The sequence below is a fragment of the Grampus griseus genome, assembly GCF_964374135.1.
Source record: "Grampus griseus genome assembly, chromosome: 7".
Lineage (NCBI taxonomy): Eukaryota > Metazoa > Chordata > Mammalia > Artiodactyla > Delphinidae > Grampus > Grampus griseus.
The window spans coordinates 44257808-44271858 of NC_139001.1; the positions used below are offsets into that span (position 1 = coordinate 44257808).

The 14051-nt window shown below is 36.2% G+C and overlaps 1 protein-coding gene across 2 annotated transcripts; it reads left to right on the top strand.

Annotated features, from left to right (window-relative positions):
• The first annotated feature begins 24 nt into the window (after window positions 1–24).
• On the top strand, window positions 25–12356 carry ORMDL1 (ORMDL sphingolipid biosynthesis regulator 1). 2 transcript variants are annotated; one of them, XM_082658303.1, is made up of 5 exons: window positions 48–142; window positions 1214–1284; window positions 1733–1913; window positions 6980–7131; window positions 10795–12356. In XM_082658303.1, exons 3-5 carry the CDS (start codon window positions 1740–1742, stop codon window positions 10928–10930), a joined length of 462 nt encoding a protein of 153 aa, XP_082514429.1. In that variant the 5' UTR covers window positions 48–142; window positions 1214–1284; window positions 1733–1739; the 3' UTR covers window positions 10931–12356. The 2 variants fall into 2 exon arrangements, with proteins under 2 accessions (XP_082514428.1, XP_082514429.1); XM_082658302.1 differs by lacking the exon at window positions 1214–1284 and having other exon boundaries at window positions 25–142.
• Window positions 12357–14051: the final 1695 nt, after the last annotated feature.

Consider the following 14051-nt stretch of genomic DNA (forward strand, 5'->3'; position numbering starts at 1 on the left):
TGAAAGCTTCCGCAAGCTGCGCCGCGCCGCGCCGCGCTGGGGCTGACCACTCGCGTTCTGCCTGAGGAGGCGCAGCCGTCGGCACTGCAGCCACAGCGGAGCTGATACTGCTCCGAGCCAGCCGCCGGGAGTGGGGCGGCGGGTGAGTGGGCACGAACGGCCGCCGGGACTGTGCTGCTGCCCGGGCAGTGGGGAGCTGCTGGCGGGCCCGGGTTGGCTTGAAGGGAAAGAGTGGACTCCTGCTCCGTCCGCGGCGCCCTGTCAGGACGTGCGGGCCAAGTGGCCCCCAAGGCTTGCCCCCCAAATCCCCGTCGTCGCGTCCTGGCCCTGACGGGATGTGCAGCTCCGAGAAGAAAGGGGCGGGGCGAGGGGCACTGTGGCCATAGCAGTGGCGGCTTTTGCTGAGCTTCTAGTAGCTGGGAGCTCCGGCCGCCGGGGAAGGCTGCCGGTGATGGCAGCGGGGGGGGGGGGGGGGGGGGCGTCGCTGTGGGTCGCCCGGCATCGCGAGGGCAGAGCCGAGAGGCTCTTCGCTCTCTGAAGTCATTGTTTGCCAGTCCTGAAGTGGCGTGGCAGACTCCGTGGAAGGGTTTTCTGGCCTGGGATAGAGTCAGTCTTTGCCTTCCAGCTCAGATGTAAATTTTAAGCCTACTTTCGAGCTTTTTTTTTTTTTTCCTATCCTGTCGAAAATGGGAAAGGCATCTTGAGTGGAGGCACGTTCTAAGTATAACTTATAGCGTATAAAAAGAATGAAACATGCACGGTGGATGTTTGGATTGGAGGGACTTTTTACACATTTAAATCTGAGGCTTTTGCTTTGTTTCAGTGCAACCAACTTTCATCACCGTAAGCCTATAGATTTTTGGAGGGAGAAGGGCCATTGTACTCCGGAACACTTGATGGACGGGGTTCGGAGAAATTCCTCTCTCAGGGCCAACTCTGTAATAGAAAGTGTTTATATATTTTTAAATCAGAGCTGTTTGAAATATAATGTAGCTCTGCTCCCCCCACCCCCAATCTCAGAAAGAAAGGAAGAAGGGAGGGAGGGGAAGAAGGAAGGAAAGAATGAGAGAAAACCAAAGTTTTAGGGAAGGTGACTAGAGTTAAAATACGCAGAAGAAAGACTCCTTGTTTAAACCTAATTGTATCACTAGGTTGAGAAACAAACCTTATCCCTTGACCATGTAAAATTTCCACCTCATTATGTTCCTCGCAGCTTCAGTACTCATAAAGGAGTGATTTGAACTCTGACCACTCTTTATGGACACAACACTCACTACATTAAATGTAAGTCTGGCTACTCAGAACAGACTGGTTAGGTCAGCTGTGCTTTTTAATATATTATTCTGTTGGTAAATTTACCTCCTGAGTTTTCACTTCTCTTAAGAAAATGTAGGTTTTCTCTTTCAGTTTGCGTTTTCCTGCCCATTACTTCATTTAGTAAAACAAACATGCTTGAAGACAAGCTTTAGGAAAGGCATTTTAACTGTTTATTTTTTCAACAAGAAGCATAAAAATAAGTCTTGCTTGTCTTACTGGGGAGTTAGATGTTAAGAATTATTTACTGCCCTCGTCAGCATCTGCAAGTAGCATATTTTGGAGGGTCTGTTTGTTCTATTTCAGAATGATGAGGTAAAAAAATAATCCCAGTAACACTTATTTTGTCATGTCAGAATTAGGAATATTTAGATTTCCAGTTATATCAGTGTTGATTCATCCCATTGCTTTCCTACAGCGCAAACATGAATGTTGGAGTTGCCCACAGTGAGGTGAATCCAAATACCCGTGTAATGAACAGCCGGGGTATGTGGCTGACATATGCTTTGGGAGTTGGCTTGCTTCATATCGTTTTACTCAGTATTCCCTTCTTCAGTGTTCCTGTTGCCTGGACCTTAACAAATGTTATACATAATCTGGTAAGAATTTCACCTTATACTGAACACTTAAGGTTTAATGGTTTTACAGAGACTGGGCAAGGCAGCAATGGGAAGGTACTGTTTTGCAAGACGAAAAGAGTTGTGGAGATGGATGGTGGTGATGGTTGTGTAACATCGTGAATGCACTGAATACTATGAACTGTACGCTTAAGAGTGGCTAAATGGTCCATGTTATGTTAGTGTATTTAAACACAGTTTTTTAAAAAGCTTAAAGTTTTATGTTACAAAGAAGAAAAACACATGACTCAGTTTTTTTAAACAGTTTGATTGAGATATAAAATTCACCCATTTAAAGTGTACAGTTCAGTGATTTTTAGTATATATGACAATTTTGAAGAATTCTTACCTGGAATAAGATTATATTTTTCCTATCACTTTATATTTAAACATTGGACCCTATTTGTAAGTAAGACATTTTTTTCTCCTGTTGGATTGTAAAATCTGAAAAAAAGTAGGGCATTTTAGCAAAAATTATAAGACACTGTAATTCAGGCCACTATAATATATTGATTAACCAAAATGTATCAGAGGAAGTAATTGTGTTTTTTGGTTAACTGGAGTCTAATGAACATCTTTGGCTTAAATCCTTTCTAAATTGTATATATATACTTTTCTATTTCAGTACAGAAATTTTGAGCTTAATCATACCTTACATGATTCAGAAACTTATGGTGCCTTAGATTCTTCCTGTTGACTATTACTCTTTTGTATTATATGATAGCTCTACAAAGTACCAGAGGTTAGATTGACTCTACTGACCATATTATGCAGCCCTGGAAACTGCCTGTTTAAAAACAAAACAAAACAAAACATGATAGTGACTTTTCTTGTCTTTAACAGCCTATTAAAGTAGAATGAAAGGGGAGAAATCTGGTTAATTGAGACTTTTAATTGAATCCAGATTAACTATATATTTGTTTAAAGATCTAACCAAAATGAAGAGCTTAGAACTTTAAGACAGAAAAATGTAGGAGAAATAGGTTTTTAAAAAATTGATATTATTTATATCTTCTGGAAAGCATTTGAAGTTGACTGGAGGATGACAAAGATGATGTGGTAGAGATCAGTGAATGTCCCTTTAGTCCATTTTATGTGATAGACTTTGGAAGGAAGTGTTTAAAAACACTGTTTTTAAATAGTGACTTCTCTGAAATATTTGACACTAATCATATCCCTTTTATTGGAATTCTTTTCCTTTGGCTTCCATGGGATTGCTTTTTCCTAGATATATTTCTGATCTTTCCTTTACTATTTCCTCTTGCACAGTTTTCTCTTTTCCTCTCTTAAATATTGCTGTTGTCAAGGTTCTTTTTTTTTTTTTTTTTGCGGTACACGGGCCTCTCACTGTTGTGGCTCTCCCGTTGTGGAGCACAGGCTCCGGAAGCGCAGGCTCAGCGGCCATGGCTCACGGGCCTAGCCGCTCCGTGGCATGTGGGATCTTCCCGGACCGGGGCACGAACCCTTGTCCCCTGCATCAGCAGGCAGACTCTCAACCACTGCGCCACCAGAGAAGCCCTCAAGGTTCTTTTCTTCATCTCTTCTTATGATATATATTTTATCTAGGTTACTTCATCTATCTGTATTTTCAGTTTCTACCTGTTAAATGATGATGACCATATTAATATTGCCAGATCACCTTGCACCTTAAACCAAACAAGTATAAATTGAATTCATTCCTGATATATCCCTTACCACCCACCACAATCTGTTCCTGGATTTTGTTCCTAATCTAATCTAAAGGTACCACTATCTGCCCAGTAAGCCAAGCCACACAGCTGAATGTCAGAGGTAAAGTGATTAATATAATGTATTATCCAAACAGAGACTGTTTTGAGAGTAAAAGAGAGCTCTAGTAATAACTACTCCAAGAGAGTAAGTGTAAATCAGGACCACCCATGGCAAACTAGTATATATAGTCACCCTAGACTTAGGGTAACTCTTTTTCCTTTATATTCCACATCCATTTAGTCAAAGCCTTGTCTATTCTACTGCTTTACTGTCTTCAACTTGATCCTTATGGGCATTGCTATAATTTCATGCTCTTCTTTCCCCTCAGGTAGATTACACCAGTAGATCAAGTGGTCTCTTTGACGCTTCTCTACTCTACTTTCCTTCATTCCAATTTGGCAGGGTGATATTTTTGAAATTCATGTTTGTTCAGGTCACACTCTTAAGTCCTTCAGTGATTCCTTGTTACATTCATAGTAAAATGCCAAGTTCTTTGTGTGGCATACAAGACCAGTTGATAATACTACAGAGGCAAGAAAGAGACCCAATCTTAACATCTCTCCAAACACAAGCTGTGCTCTACAATAATGAAAATCGTCTTCTCTCACCTTTTTGCTTTGGCTTAGGCTCTTCTTCCACTATTTTAATACCTCTTCCTCCTTCCTACTCTGCCTGGCTAATTCCTGTTTCTCCAGGAAAACTACTCAAGTGTCACCTCTTCTAGGAAGCTACAAAAGTCCCATGCTGCATTTTTTTCATGAATTTATTATCCTTTTATAATTAGCAGTTTATCTTTCTTTTGTTTTTATCTCTAAAGACCTATTTAAATGTTTGCTGAATAAATTAGTCTGTTCTCACATAATTTTCCCTTCTCCAGTGGCACATGTATTAAATGTACTTTAGAAGTCATCTCCTCCCTTCATGTTTTCAGTTGGTTGACTGAGACTGAGGCACAGTATATGGCCATGGACAAAGGACAGGAAATGAGAACAAGTAGGGAAGCAAACTTCTGACTTCTTAGTCCTCCACTAAAAACCTGACTAACCAGCCATAGATGTGGCAATTACATGATGCCAAATGTAAATTTCTTTTGAAGTAAGCCTACATTAAACCAATTAAAAATGTGAAATACATACTGCATGCTTTTAAACATGGGAAAATAGACCAAATATGGGAAAAAAGAAAAAACATGGTCTCTGTCTTTCTGAACCATATAGTAGAAACGTACAGCAATTGTTTTTACTCAGTGCTACAGTTCACTCTTAGAAGTTTTAATACTTCACAAAATTCTTATCCTAGCTTTTAAAATGAAAGAGAATTCTCTTCATTTTGAGCCAATAAATATTTGTTAAGGGCTATATATACTTTTTTTCCCTAATTCTTTTAATGTGGGTATAAATCATCCATCACTAAAATTTTATAGAAAAACTATTAAAAATAAAAATGGAGTAGAAGATAAATGGTTAGATAAGATTTTATTCTTACTCATTAAAAAGAATACATAAACTATTTGAATATTATATTCTGAACACTGGTGAGTGTATGTGGTTTGAAGTAAATAATTAGAGGACTGTTCTTCTTTCTCTTTGATAATTCTAACACATGTATGGTCTAGAGTAGAGATTCTTAACTTTTTTGGGTCACATTCTCCTGAGAATTTGAAAGCATACAATTTCTGTTTCATAGTCTCTTTTAAAACCCATGTGAAAATGGTTTCTTGTGCTTACACAATAAACATTCCTTGGCTTAATGTCATCTTGGCTTAATATCTACTACTTGCTTTGTATGAGCCCTTGTTCCTGAGGTAGTCAGGCTAATGGGAAAACAAACATTATGTAAACAACTTTAAGACAATATGTTGTCCTATAGTAAGTCTTTTCAATAAAATTATATATATGTACATAGGCAACAGGTTAATTATTGCTAATGAGAAGGGCTTCACTAAGGAGTTATCATTTGAGCTGAACCTTCAAGACTGAGGTAGGTGACAAGGAACCATCAAGGCTTTAGCCTCAGCAACAAGGAACCTTTCCCTCCTCTGCATTTCCTGAGTACTTTGATTGTACCTTTGATAGTAATTTCTGCCCTACATTGTAGTTGTTTATGCATATCTTTTTTTTTTCTTACCATCTCTTAGAAGATTGAACTTTTTCAAGGCATTGGACATGTCTTGTTCAATTTCATATATGCATATAGGTCCTGTGTCCTGTACATATTAGCCACTTATTAAATGTTTGTAGAGTTATATCCAATTGAACATGAATCCATTCCTCTGTTGCTTAAGTGTTACTGTAGGTAAACAACTTCTAAATTGCCTAATGGAATAACTAGGAAGCAGACAGACTAAACTTTGAAAAGAAGGGCTCTCTTAACCTAGTAGAATAATGTAAAATTTCAAATCACTAATATTTCTATTTTTTTCATATATTTATTAAACGTTGAAGTAAAAAAAATGATATCACATCATGACTTTAATAAGTAAAGCTGTTTCATGACCATATATAGGCTTTATTCTGTTACCAGTGCCTCAGACAGTGATCCTGCAATGAAGCATTAACTATCAATCTAAATGGGCATCTCAAGTAAACCACATCTAGTATACATTGGTTTTTTTCCCCTAATTAACCACAAAATTAGATGCTTAAACATATCGCTGGACAGAATGGCTTTTAGTAATGTTTTTTACTTTGATTTTTAAAAACTAACTTCAAAAGACACTATTGAGGTACAGTGGTGATTTTAAAAGTAAATTGTGTTGAACATTATACTTACTACATCAAACCATCTTTGTTGCTTTGGAAAAGAACTATTGAGACAAAAACAGTCCTAATATTAAATATTTTCAAAACAATTTTCCCCGATACAGAGATTTTGTTTATTATTATTTTCCAACTTGTATGTTTTTATCATTTTATAAGTATCATCAGATTTACTAATATGACACTCTAAACTTTCCTACACATTGGAGAAAAGGTAATTCTATCTCCCAACAGGAAATGTGTTAGAAAATCTAAATGTAATGATGCAAAGCTACCCTGATGGTACTTTTCATTTCTTTTCAATTTAATAGGAGATGAAAACAGGTTACTTTTAGTTGACTTAGAGTGGTTTTCAGCAAATAATATTTGCATGTAAGCCCCTGGAAGTTTTGTTTTACTCTGAAGAAACCGGCCAGTCTTTCACAATATGAAATCTTAAAACTTGAGCTGTCAAGTTAATCACGCTCTCTGTCACAGTCTGCAACTGTCTTAATGCTAACTGGCAAATACTAATTTTGTATTTGATATTTATTATATAACCCCTTGCTTGTTTTCCAGGGGATGTATGTATTTTTGCATGCAGTAAAAGGAACACCATTTGAAACTCCTGACCAGGGTAAAGCGAGGCTCCTAACTCATTGGGAACAACTGGACTATGGAGTACAGTTTACATCTTCACGGAAGTTTTTCACAATTTCTCCAATAATTCTGTAAGTGGTGGAAATTTTCAGGTATGAGGAGGATTGGATGAGAGGAAGCCATCCTTTTATTAGATTAAATTTGAAATAGAAACAGAATATTTTGTTGAAAACCTGTATCAGTAAATTGCTACTTCATAGAGATTATAAAATACAGGCAAAATTTTTAACAAGCTGGTAATAAACCAGTTTTCACTTCAGTCAAATATATATGGAGACAACCTTACATGTTTATCAGTATGACAAGACATTCTAGAATACAAGTTAAATATATTCTAGTTCATGTCTTTAAGCTGCTTGCAAGAATACTAAACACATAGTCTTGTTCTGTATTCTACTATCAGATTAATCTCCATAAACAAGGATTTGGATGATTTCAGATGAATTTCATTGACCACCTGCCACATCTGGATGTTCCAACTCCTTGGGAGAGACAGTATGGTTTAGAGAAAAGAGAGATTAGGCTTTCATTGTAGGACAGACCCGGGCTGAATCCTGTACCTATCACTCAGCCTGCTTGGTTTGCTCATAAATAAAATTCTAGCCAATGGTACCTAACTCAATCTGATGCTGTAAGAAATAAATGAGATAATACCTATCTGTAAAACATCTAACCTTATATATGGCATGTAATTTCCTCCTATTACCTGATATTCAGGGTCCTCCACAAAATGGTTCCTACCTCATTTTTCCTTTATGTGACTATTTTACCCTCACCCAACTCCTACCTGGTCACACTCTTCTAAGCAGCATTTCTTAAATACTTCATGTATAGTCCTATTTCTATGCCTTTGTTCAAGTCATTTTCCCACCTGAAATGCCTTCTCCTTTCTTAATTTATCTGTCTTATTTTTCTTTCAAGATTTAAATTGTGACCTTACCAGTGAGGTCTTTTCCTTAGCAACCAGCCTTCAATGATAATGCTCTGCTTTGAAATCCATAGCAGTTGTTATATATCCCTTATTTATTGTCACTTTGTATTATTTCTCTATTATTATGTTTATTTCTGCAAAGAATTTATAAGTACATAGATTGCTTTGAATTCCACACTCAGTTGCTTTCATATAATGGATGTTTCGCATATATCCTAATCAAACACTCGATACCACAAAGGAGATACCTATATATAGATATATCTCTCTCTCTATATATAGATATAGACATAGATTTATATATCCATTATAGAATCAGTACAGTCTGCAGCAGCTGGAAAGACTTCTTGGAGGCATTAGAATTCCTTAAACTAGGACTTAGGGTAGGTTTTAGACAGGTGTTTAAGTTAGGGAAGACATTTTCAAATGAAAAGAATAAAGTAATCATAAAGTGGTAGATTTCTTTTTCCTTATATTTATAGCACTTGGGAGGAAATTTTTTAAGTTTTTAATTGTTTTAGTCCCACATAAAATTCATGTCAAAAGAAAAATTATTTGTATGGCCTAACAAAGATTAATGCAATAACAAGAATAATGGTTATTCAAACAGCCCTAAATTTGTATTTTAGCTCTACTACTCTCTAGCTATGTGACTTTTGGCCATATTATTGAAAGTCTCAGTTTCCTCATCTATAAAATGTTTAGGATTGCATTATAATACAGTTAAGCCTTGAACAATGTGGGGGTTATAGGCACCCGCCCTCTGTGCAGTTAAAAATCCAAGTATAACTTACATAGTCAGCCTTCTGTATCCCCATTTCCACATCCTCGGATTCAACTAACTGCGGATTGTGTAGTAACTGTGGATCATGTAGTACTGTGGTATTTACTATTGAAAAATATCCATCTGTAAGTGGACCTGTGTAGTTCAAACCCTCATTGTTCAAGGGTCAACTGCACATGTAAAAAGCCTGACATATGCTGAATTTTCAATAGAAGCTATCACAAAAAAGGTGATATCACTTAAAAGGCTATCACTTAAAAGCCTAACTAAGAGGTACCTGTGTACAACACCCATATTTCTTAAAGTGTACTTTTGACCAACAGGTATGATTTTAAATATTCTGTGATTAAATTCCTTATATAACTGAGGAAACAGCATTAAAGCCATCTGTGTAGCATTGATATTTTTCAGAGTGCATTTACATTTTCTTATTTGATCATTTGTCAGGTAGGTAGGATGAGTAATATTATCCCGGGTTTTTAGATAAACAGATTCAAATGCATCATCTTCATCCAGATCTTGTAGCTAGTTGGAATCAATAGCCCAGGTTAAACCCTAAACTTCTAGCTTCTAATACAGGTCTCTTTCTAGTATACCCTTTGGCAGATAAATGCTACCACACTGATTCCTACCTGGGTTTTGCATCCCCTTGGAGGGTTGTGTAGGTTTTTGTAAGAGTCAAGTAATTTTCATATGATCCACACACACAATCAGTTTTTATTAAAAGACATAAAGGAGACATATGCTATGAGGAGGAGAAGCCATTCCAAGAAGATTTATTATTTCTAACATATCAGATTACAGATTAAACCTGTAATGATGATGAGAAATTAAATGAGCTTACTGAATGTAAATGGTATCCTATATTGTTCAGTTAAGGAAGTATGAACAGTCTTCAAGTATATGAAAGCAGGAAGACAGGATTTAAAGTAAGGATTGAGGAATATGGTTTATTCTCAAGAATGAATTTTCTGACTATAGTTTGTGAAACAGGTGGAAGAGTATAGAATTTCTCAATTTAGATGGTTCTGAAAATAATGTGTACAGCTCTCTGATGTTTTTAGTTGTACTTGGAAAATAGCTGTTCTTTTCTAACCATATTACACAAGATATTTATCACTCCTTTAGAGGAAACACTATTAAAATACTTTTCTGTGTACTCTAAAAGTACTAATTAGACAAACACCCTTGTGCATAGTAACTTCTTAGTTATCATCAAGTAAGGTATGATGTTTTAGGATACTCTTTTAGTGGCCTCATGATGTGTCTTCATTTTGATGTACCCTTGGGTCAAACTAGGCATTCTGACTCGATGATCTGCGGTCTTAAAGGTGGCTTAGGCTTCTTAAAACAAATTCTCGGATATTGGATGTCTTTGAATATATATATACATATGTTCAGTTATAGCAAAACAGCTGGAATTTTACAATAGTGTCTCTCAAGTTTCCCGTTATACTGGTTATATACCTGTTAACTTCAGTATGGAAATGAGAACATCAAAAGGGCAGTCAAGTATTTGTTTTCTTTCAAAGATGCTAAACTCTACTAATGCACTAACACCCATTTTTCACAACTTTACAGCAGTAGTTTTTAACCTTTTGGTGGGTCACAAAACCGTTTGAGAATATGATGGATGCTTTGAATCTGGACTTTCTCTTCAGATATATACACATAGATACAAAACTACACCTTAAGTTTCAGGAAGCACATGACCCCTAGTTTGAAAGCCTTCTACGTTAAAGACTATAGTAACTGTCTTGCATTAAATACATTTAACACGATTGCAGAAAAGCAAAATGTGCATATATGCCTCCATTAAACAAATGTTTAAATCCCAAATAAAATTAATTTAGGCCCCCAAACTAAAACTTTTGCTCTTGTTTTAGTGCTCAAAGAAGTGGTTCTGCTTTTAGGTATTTATGTTTCAGTGGCCTTTTTCCTACCTTTAAATATTTTAAAAATTCTAAGTAATTTCACTTTTAGATGTTATATATATATTCTTAACTTTTATTTCTACAGATATTTTCTGGCAAGTTTCTATACGAAGTATGATCCAACTCACTTCATCTTAAACACAGCTTCTCTCCTGAGTGTGCTAATCCCCAAAATGCCACAGCTACATGGTGTTCGGATCTTTGGAATTAATAAGTATTGAAATGTGTTTTGAAACAACAAAAATTTTTACAGCTACTGAGTTTTCTGTAAGGAAGGAATGGTTACTAAACTGCACTGTTTCTGTGATAATGTGAAATGAGAGGTAGCTACATTGGAGAGCCAATTGCTGGTTCTTCATATTGCTGTTTTGAAGTGCAGATTCTTATGAGAAGATGCCTTTGTTAAATGCATCTGGTATCCTTCTGTAGAGAGGCTTCAGAGGCAGGCTGGGCAGGCCCAGCTTATAAGTTAAATGGCTATAAAGTAAAGGTGTAGTAGATAAATCCAAGGAAATAAGAGATTTATAAGAAACTAAGTCCAGCTTAGCTTATAATGAATGGGCATTATGTTAAGAGAAGAAAATGTTTAATCATTCAGTCATGGTCAGTTTAAGCAGAGTTACATGTAAACCAGAATCATTTCTTTGCAAGTTTATTATAGATTGTTTTTATTACCATGCATATTCCTTTTGTGTTATATAAGAGGATATATATCCTCTTGTTTTATACAAACCAATTCCTACCTTATGAATGTACTTTTTTGGTTTTGCAGGCTCAACATTGTGTTGATTAGATGAGTTCATTTTTACATTTATTAAGTTACTGAGTTCATGAAGGTCCACCTTCATGACTGATTGATGATAGAAGATAGTTAGGCACCTTAGAAGCAGCCTCTGAGTCAGCCTTCTAATTTTGGAACAAAGTGGGTTTTGCTGCCTTTCCAGATACAAGGCTGCTAACCTAATTAAGAAAATAATTTATTTCTCGTAATTAAAGTATATGGTAGCTTAAAGGTCTGCTGATTTGGTTGAGCAATCTAATTGTTGAAGTCTGCCATTCTTTAGCGATGGAAATTTAAAATGGACAACTACATAGCCAACCTGTGATCTGGCAGAAACTGCTTCTCTAGCAATACTATCAGAGTAAATAATGGAGTCTTTTTTTAGCAGGTCTGCAGTAAAAGATATCTTTTCTTAGTCATCCTGCTCTCAATCTCCATACTTTGCCCATTAACATTTTGCCTGTCAATACATGAGTCTTAGTATAGATAACTCAGAATGGTAACTATTTCCAAAGCAGCAACCGTATATACTGAATCCTTGTGACTTAAGAGAAGCTTTCTATAGTTGCTGACGTTAATTGCAAGAAATAACTATATTCTACTTTGAGAAATAAACATGTCAAAAAAAGTATATGTGGCGAAACTGAAAAACCTAGTAACATTTGTAAGCAAAATTGAGTGAAAAGAATTATAATACCAACTTAAAAATCAATTTGTTTCAAACTGACTTTTGGGGGTAATGATCATTGTTTTGTATTTCAAAAGTATTGAGTTTAGAAATCAGTTGTATGATAATGCTTTTGTACGTTTGTCTTTTCTCATGTATTTTTAAATAACCAGTAATCTGTACTTTAATAAATTTTTCTTTGGTGTAAGGTTATTGCAAAAGCTTTCCAAAGTCAGTCATCGAGTTACACTTAAATTTTTCAAGTTTTTTTTTAAAGCAACTGAATTTGTAAAATTAAGGTAGCTAAAAAATATTCTTTTGTTTTTCTTCTTTTTAAAGTTTATTTCAAAAGGCTTATATTTTTTGCACAGACTTCAGAGTTAGAAATCTGCCTCTAATACAGGTCTTCTGCTGTTTTCCCTACTTTTGCCCTTCAGTGTTTTAAAGATATTTATTCAGTAGATATTTGAGGGCCCACTCTGTTGTAGGAATTTTTTTTTTTTTACTCCCGGTACGTGGGCCTCTCACTGTTGTGGCCTCTCCCGTTGTGGAGCACAGGCTCCGGATGTGCAGGCTCAGCGGCCATGACTCACGGGCCTAGCCGCTCCGCAGCATGTGGGATCTTCCCAGACCGGGGCACGAACCCTTGTCCCCTGCATCGGCAGGCGGACTCTCAACCACTGCGCCACCAGGGAAGCCCACGCCCGTGTTCTTTTGACTTGCCCCATCCTTTATTCTTTTTTAAACATAGAATGGTATTTTTTAGGTTTATGTCACTATTGTCAATTAAACTAGAAAGATCCTGAAGGGGCATAGCTATCTCCTTAACTAATATCTGTATGAATTAGCCTTACAAAACTATATGATGCTGAGAGTTGGAAAAAAAAGATCTTAGAGGCTATAATTCAGCCCCATCCTTTACCTTGAATTTTCATCAACCCTCTATTCAGTTTCATTGACACCTCTATTCAGTTCTGTGTTAGCACTAAGAAAGGAAGACTTACAACTTACAAGGCTGCATTTTTGTTATGGAATTTATAACATGTTTTACAATGAGCCAAAATTTAATCCTTATTCTGTATAACTCCTCAATTAGTTACCTTTTAAACTGTTGTTATCAACAGCACTGAGTATTACCAGAGCCTTCACCATTTTCCATATGATATGGTTTCAAATTTCTCCCATGATCCTGGTAATTCTGCTGTAAGTTGCAATTTATTATTATATAGCCCTAAGCTAATTACAAGAGGTGATAGATGTGATGTCACTACAACAGTACCACTTCCCTTGTTCTGGATACTTTTTATTTTTAATGCAGCCTATTATTTTAGCTATTTTGAGAGCCACGTATCACTGATTCACTTTATGGTCTCTAAAACCTCGAGTCCCAACATGTAGCGCTGTTCAATGGTGGCTTTCCCTTCATGTACTTATTTAATGGATTTATTAAAACAGAGTCTAAGATTTCTTATTTTTTCTATAGATCCCCATGTTGTCAGATTTTAGCCTATTGATTTATCTTGTCTAGCTGAAGGTGAATCTTCTCATGCAATATATTTCTCTTATAGTATGTTTCCTATTTTAGTATATATCACTAGTAAATATGACTCCAAAATACCCTCATGCTAATCCTGCAAAAGACAAATGCAGCAACCCAGTATAGACCAATGCAGTTTAATAATCTTTCTAACAGGACAGATAGAAAAGTGTAATTCCCAAAACAGTTACATGGATATTACATATTGATGTTGGAAATGTAAACGAATTTAGTAGTGAGAAGACAAGTCTAGGTAAAATAAAAGGAATTTTTGAGTAGCACTGGACAGGGAAGTAAGGTAGGTAAGAGAATAGCAAAGATAAACCCTTTATTTTGCTTGATGTCAAAAAGTGAGAT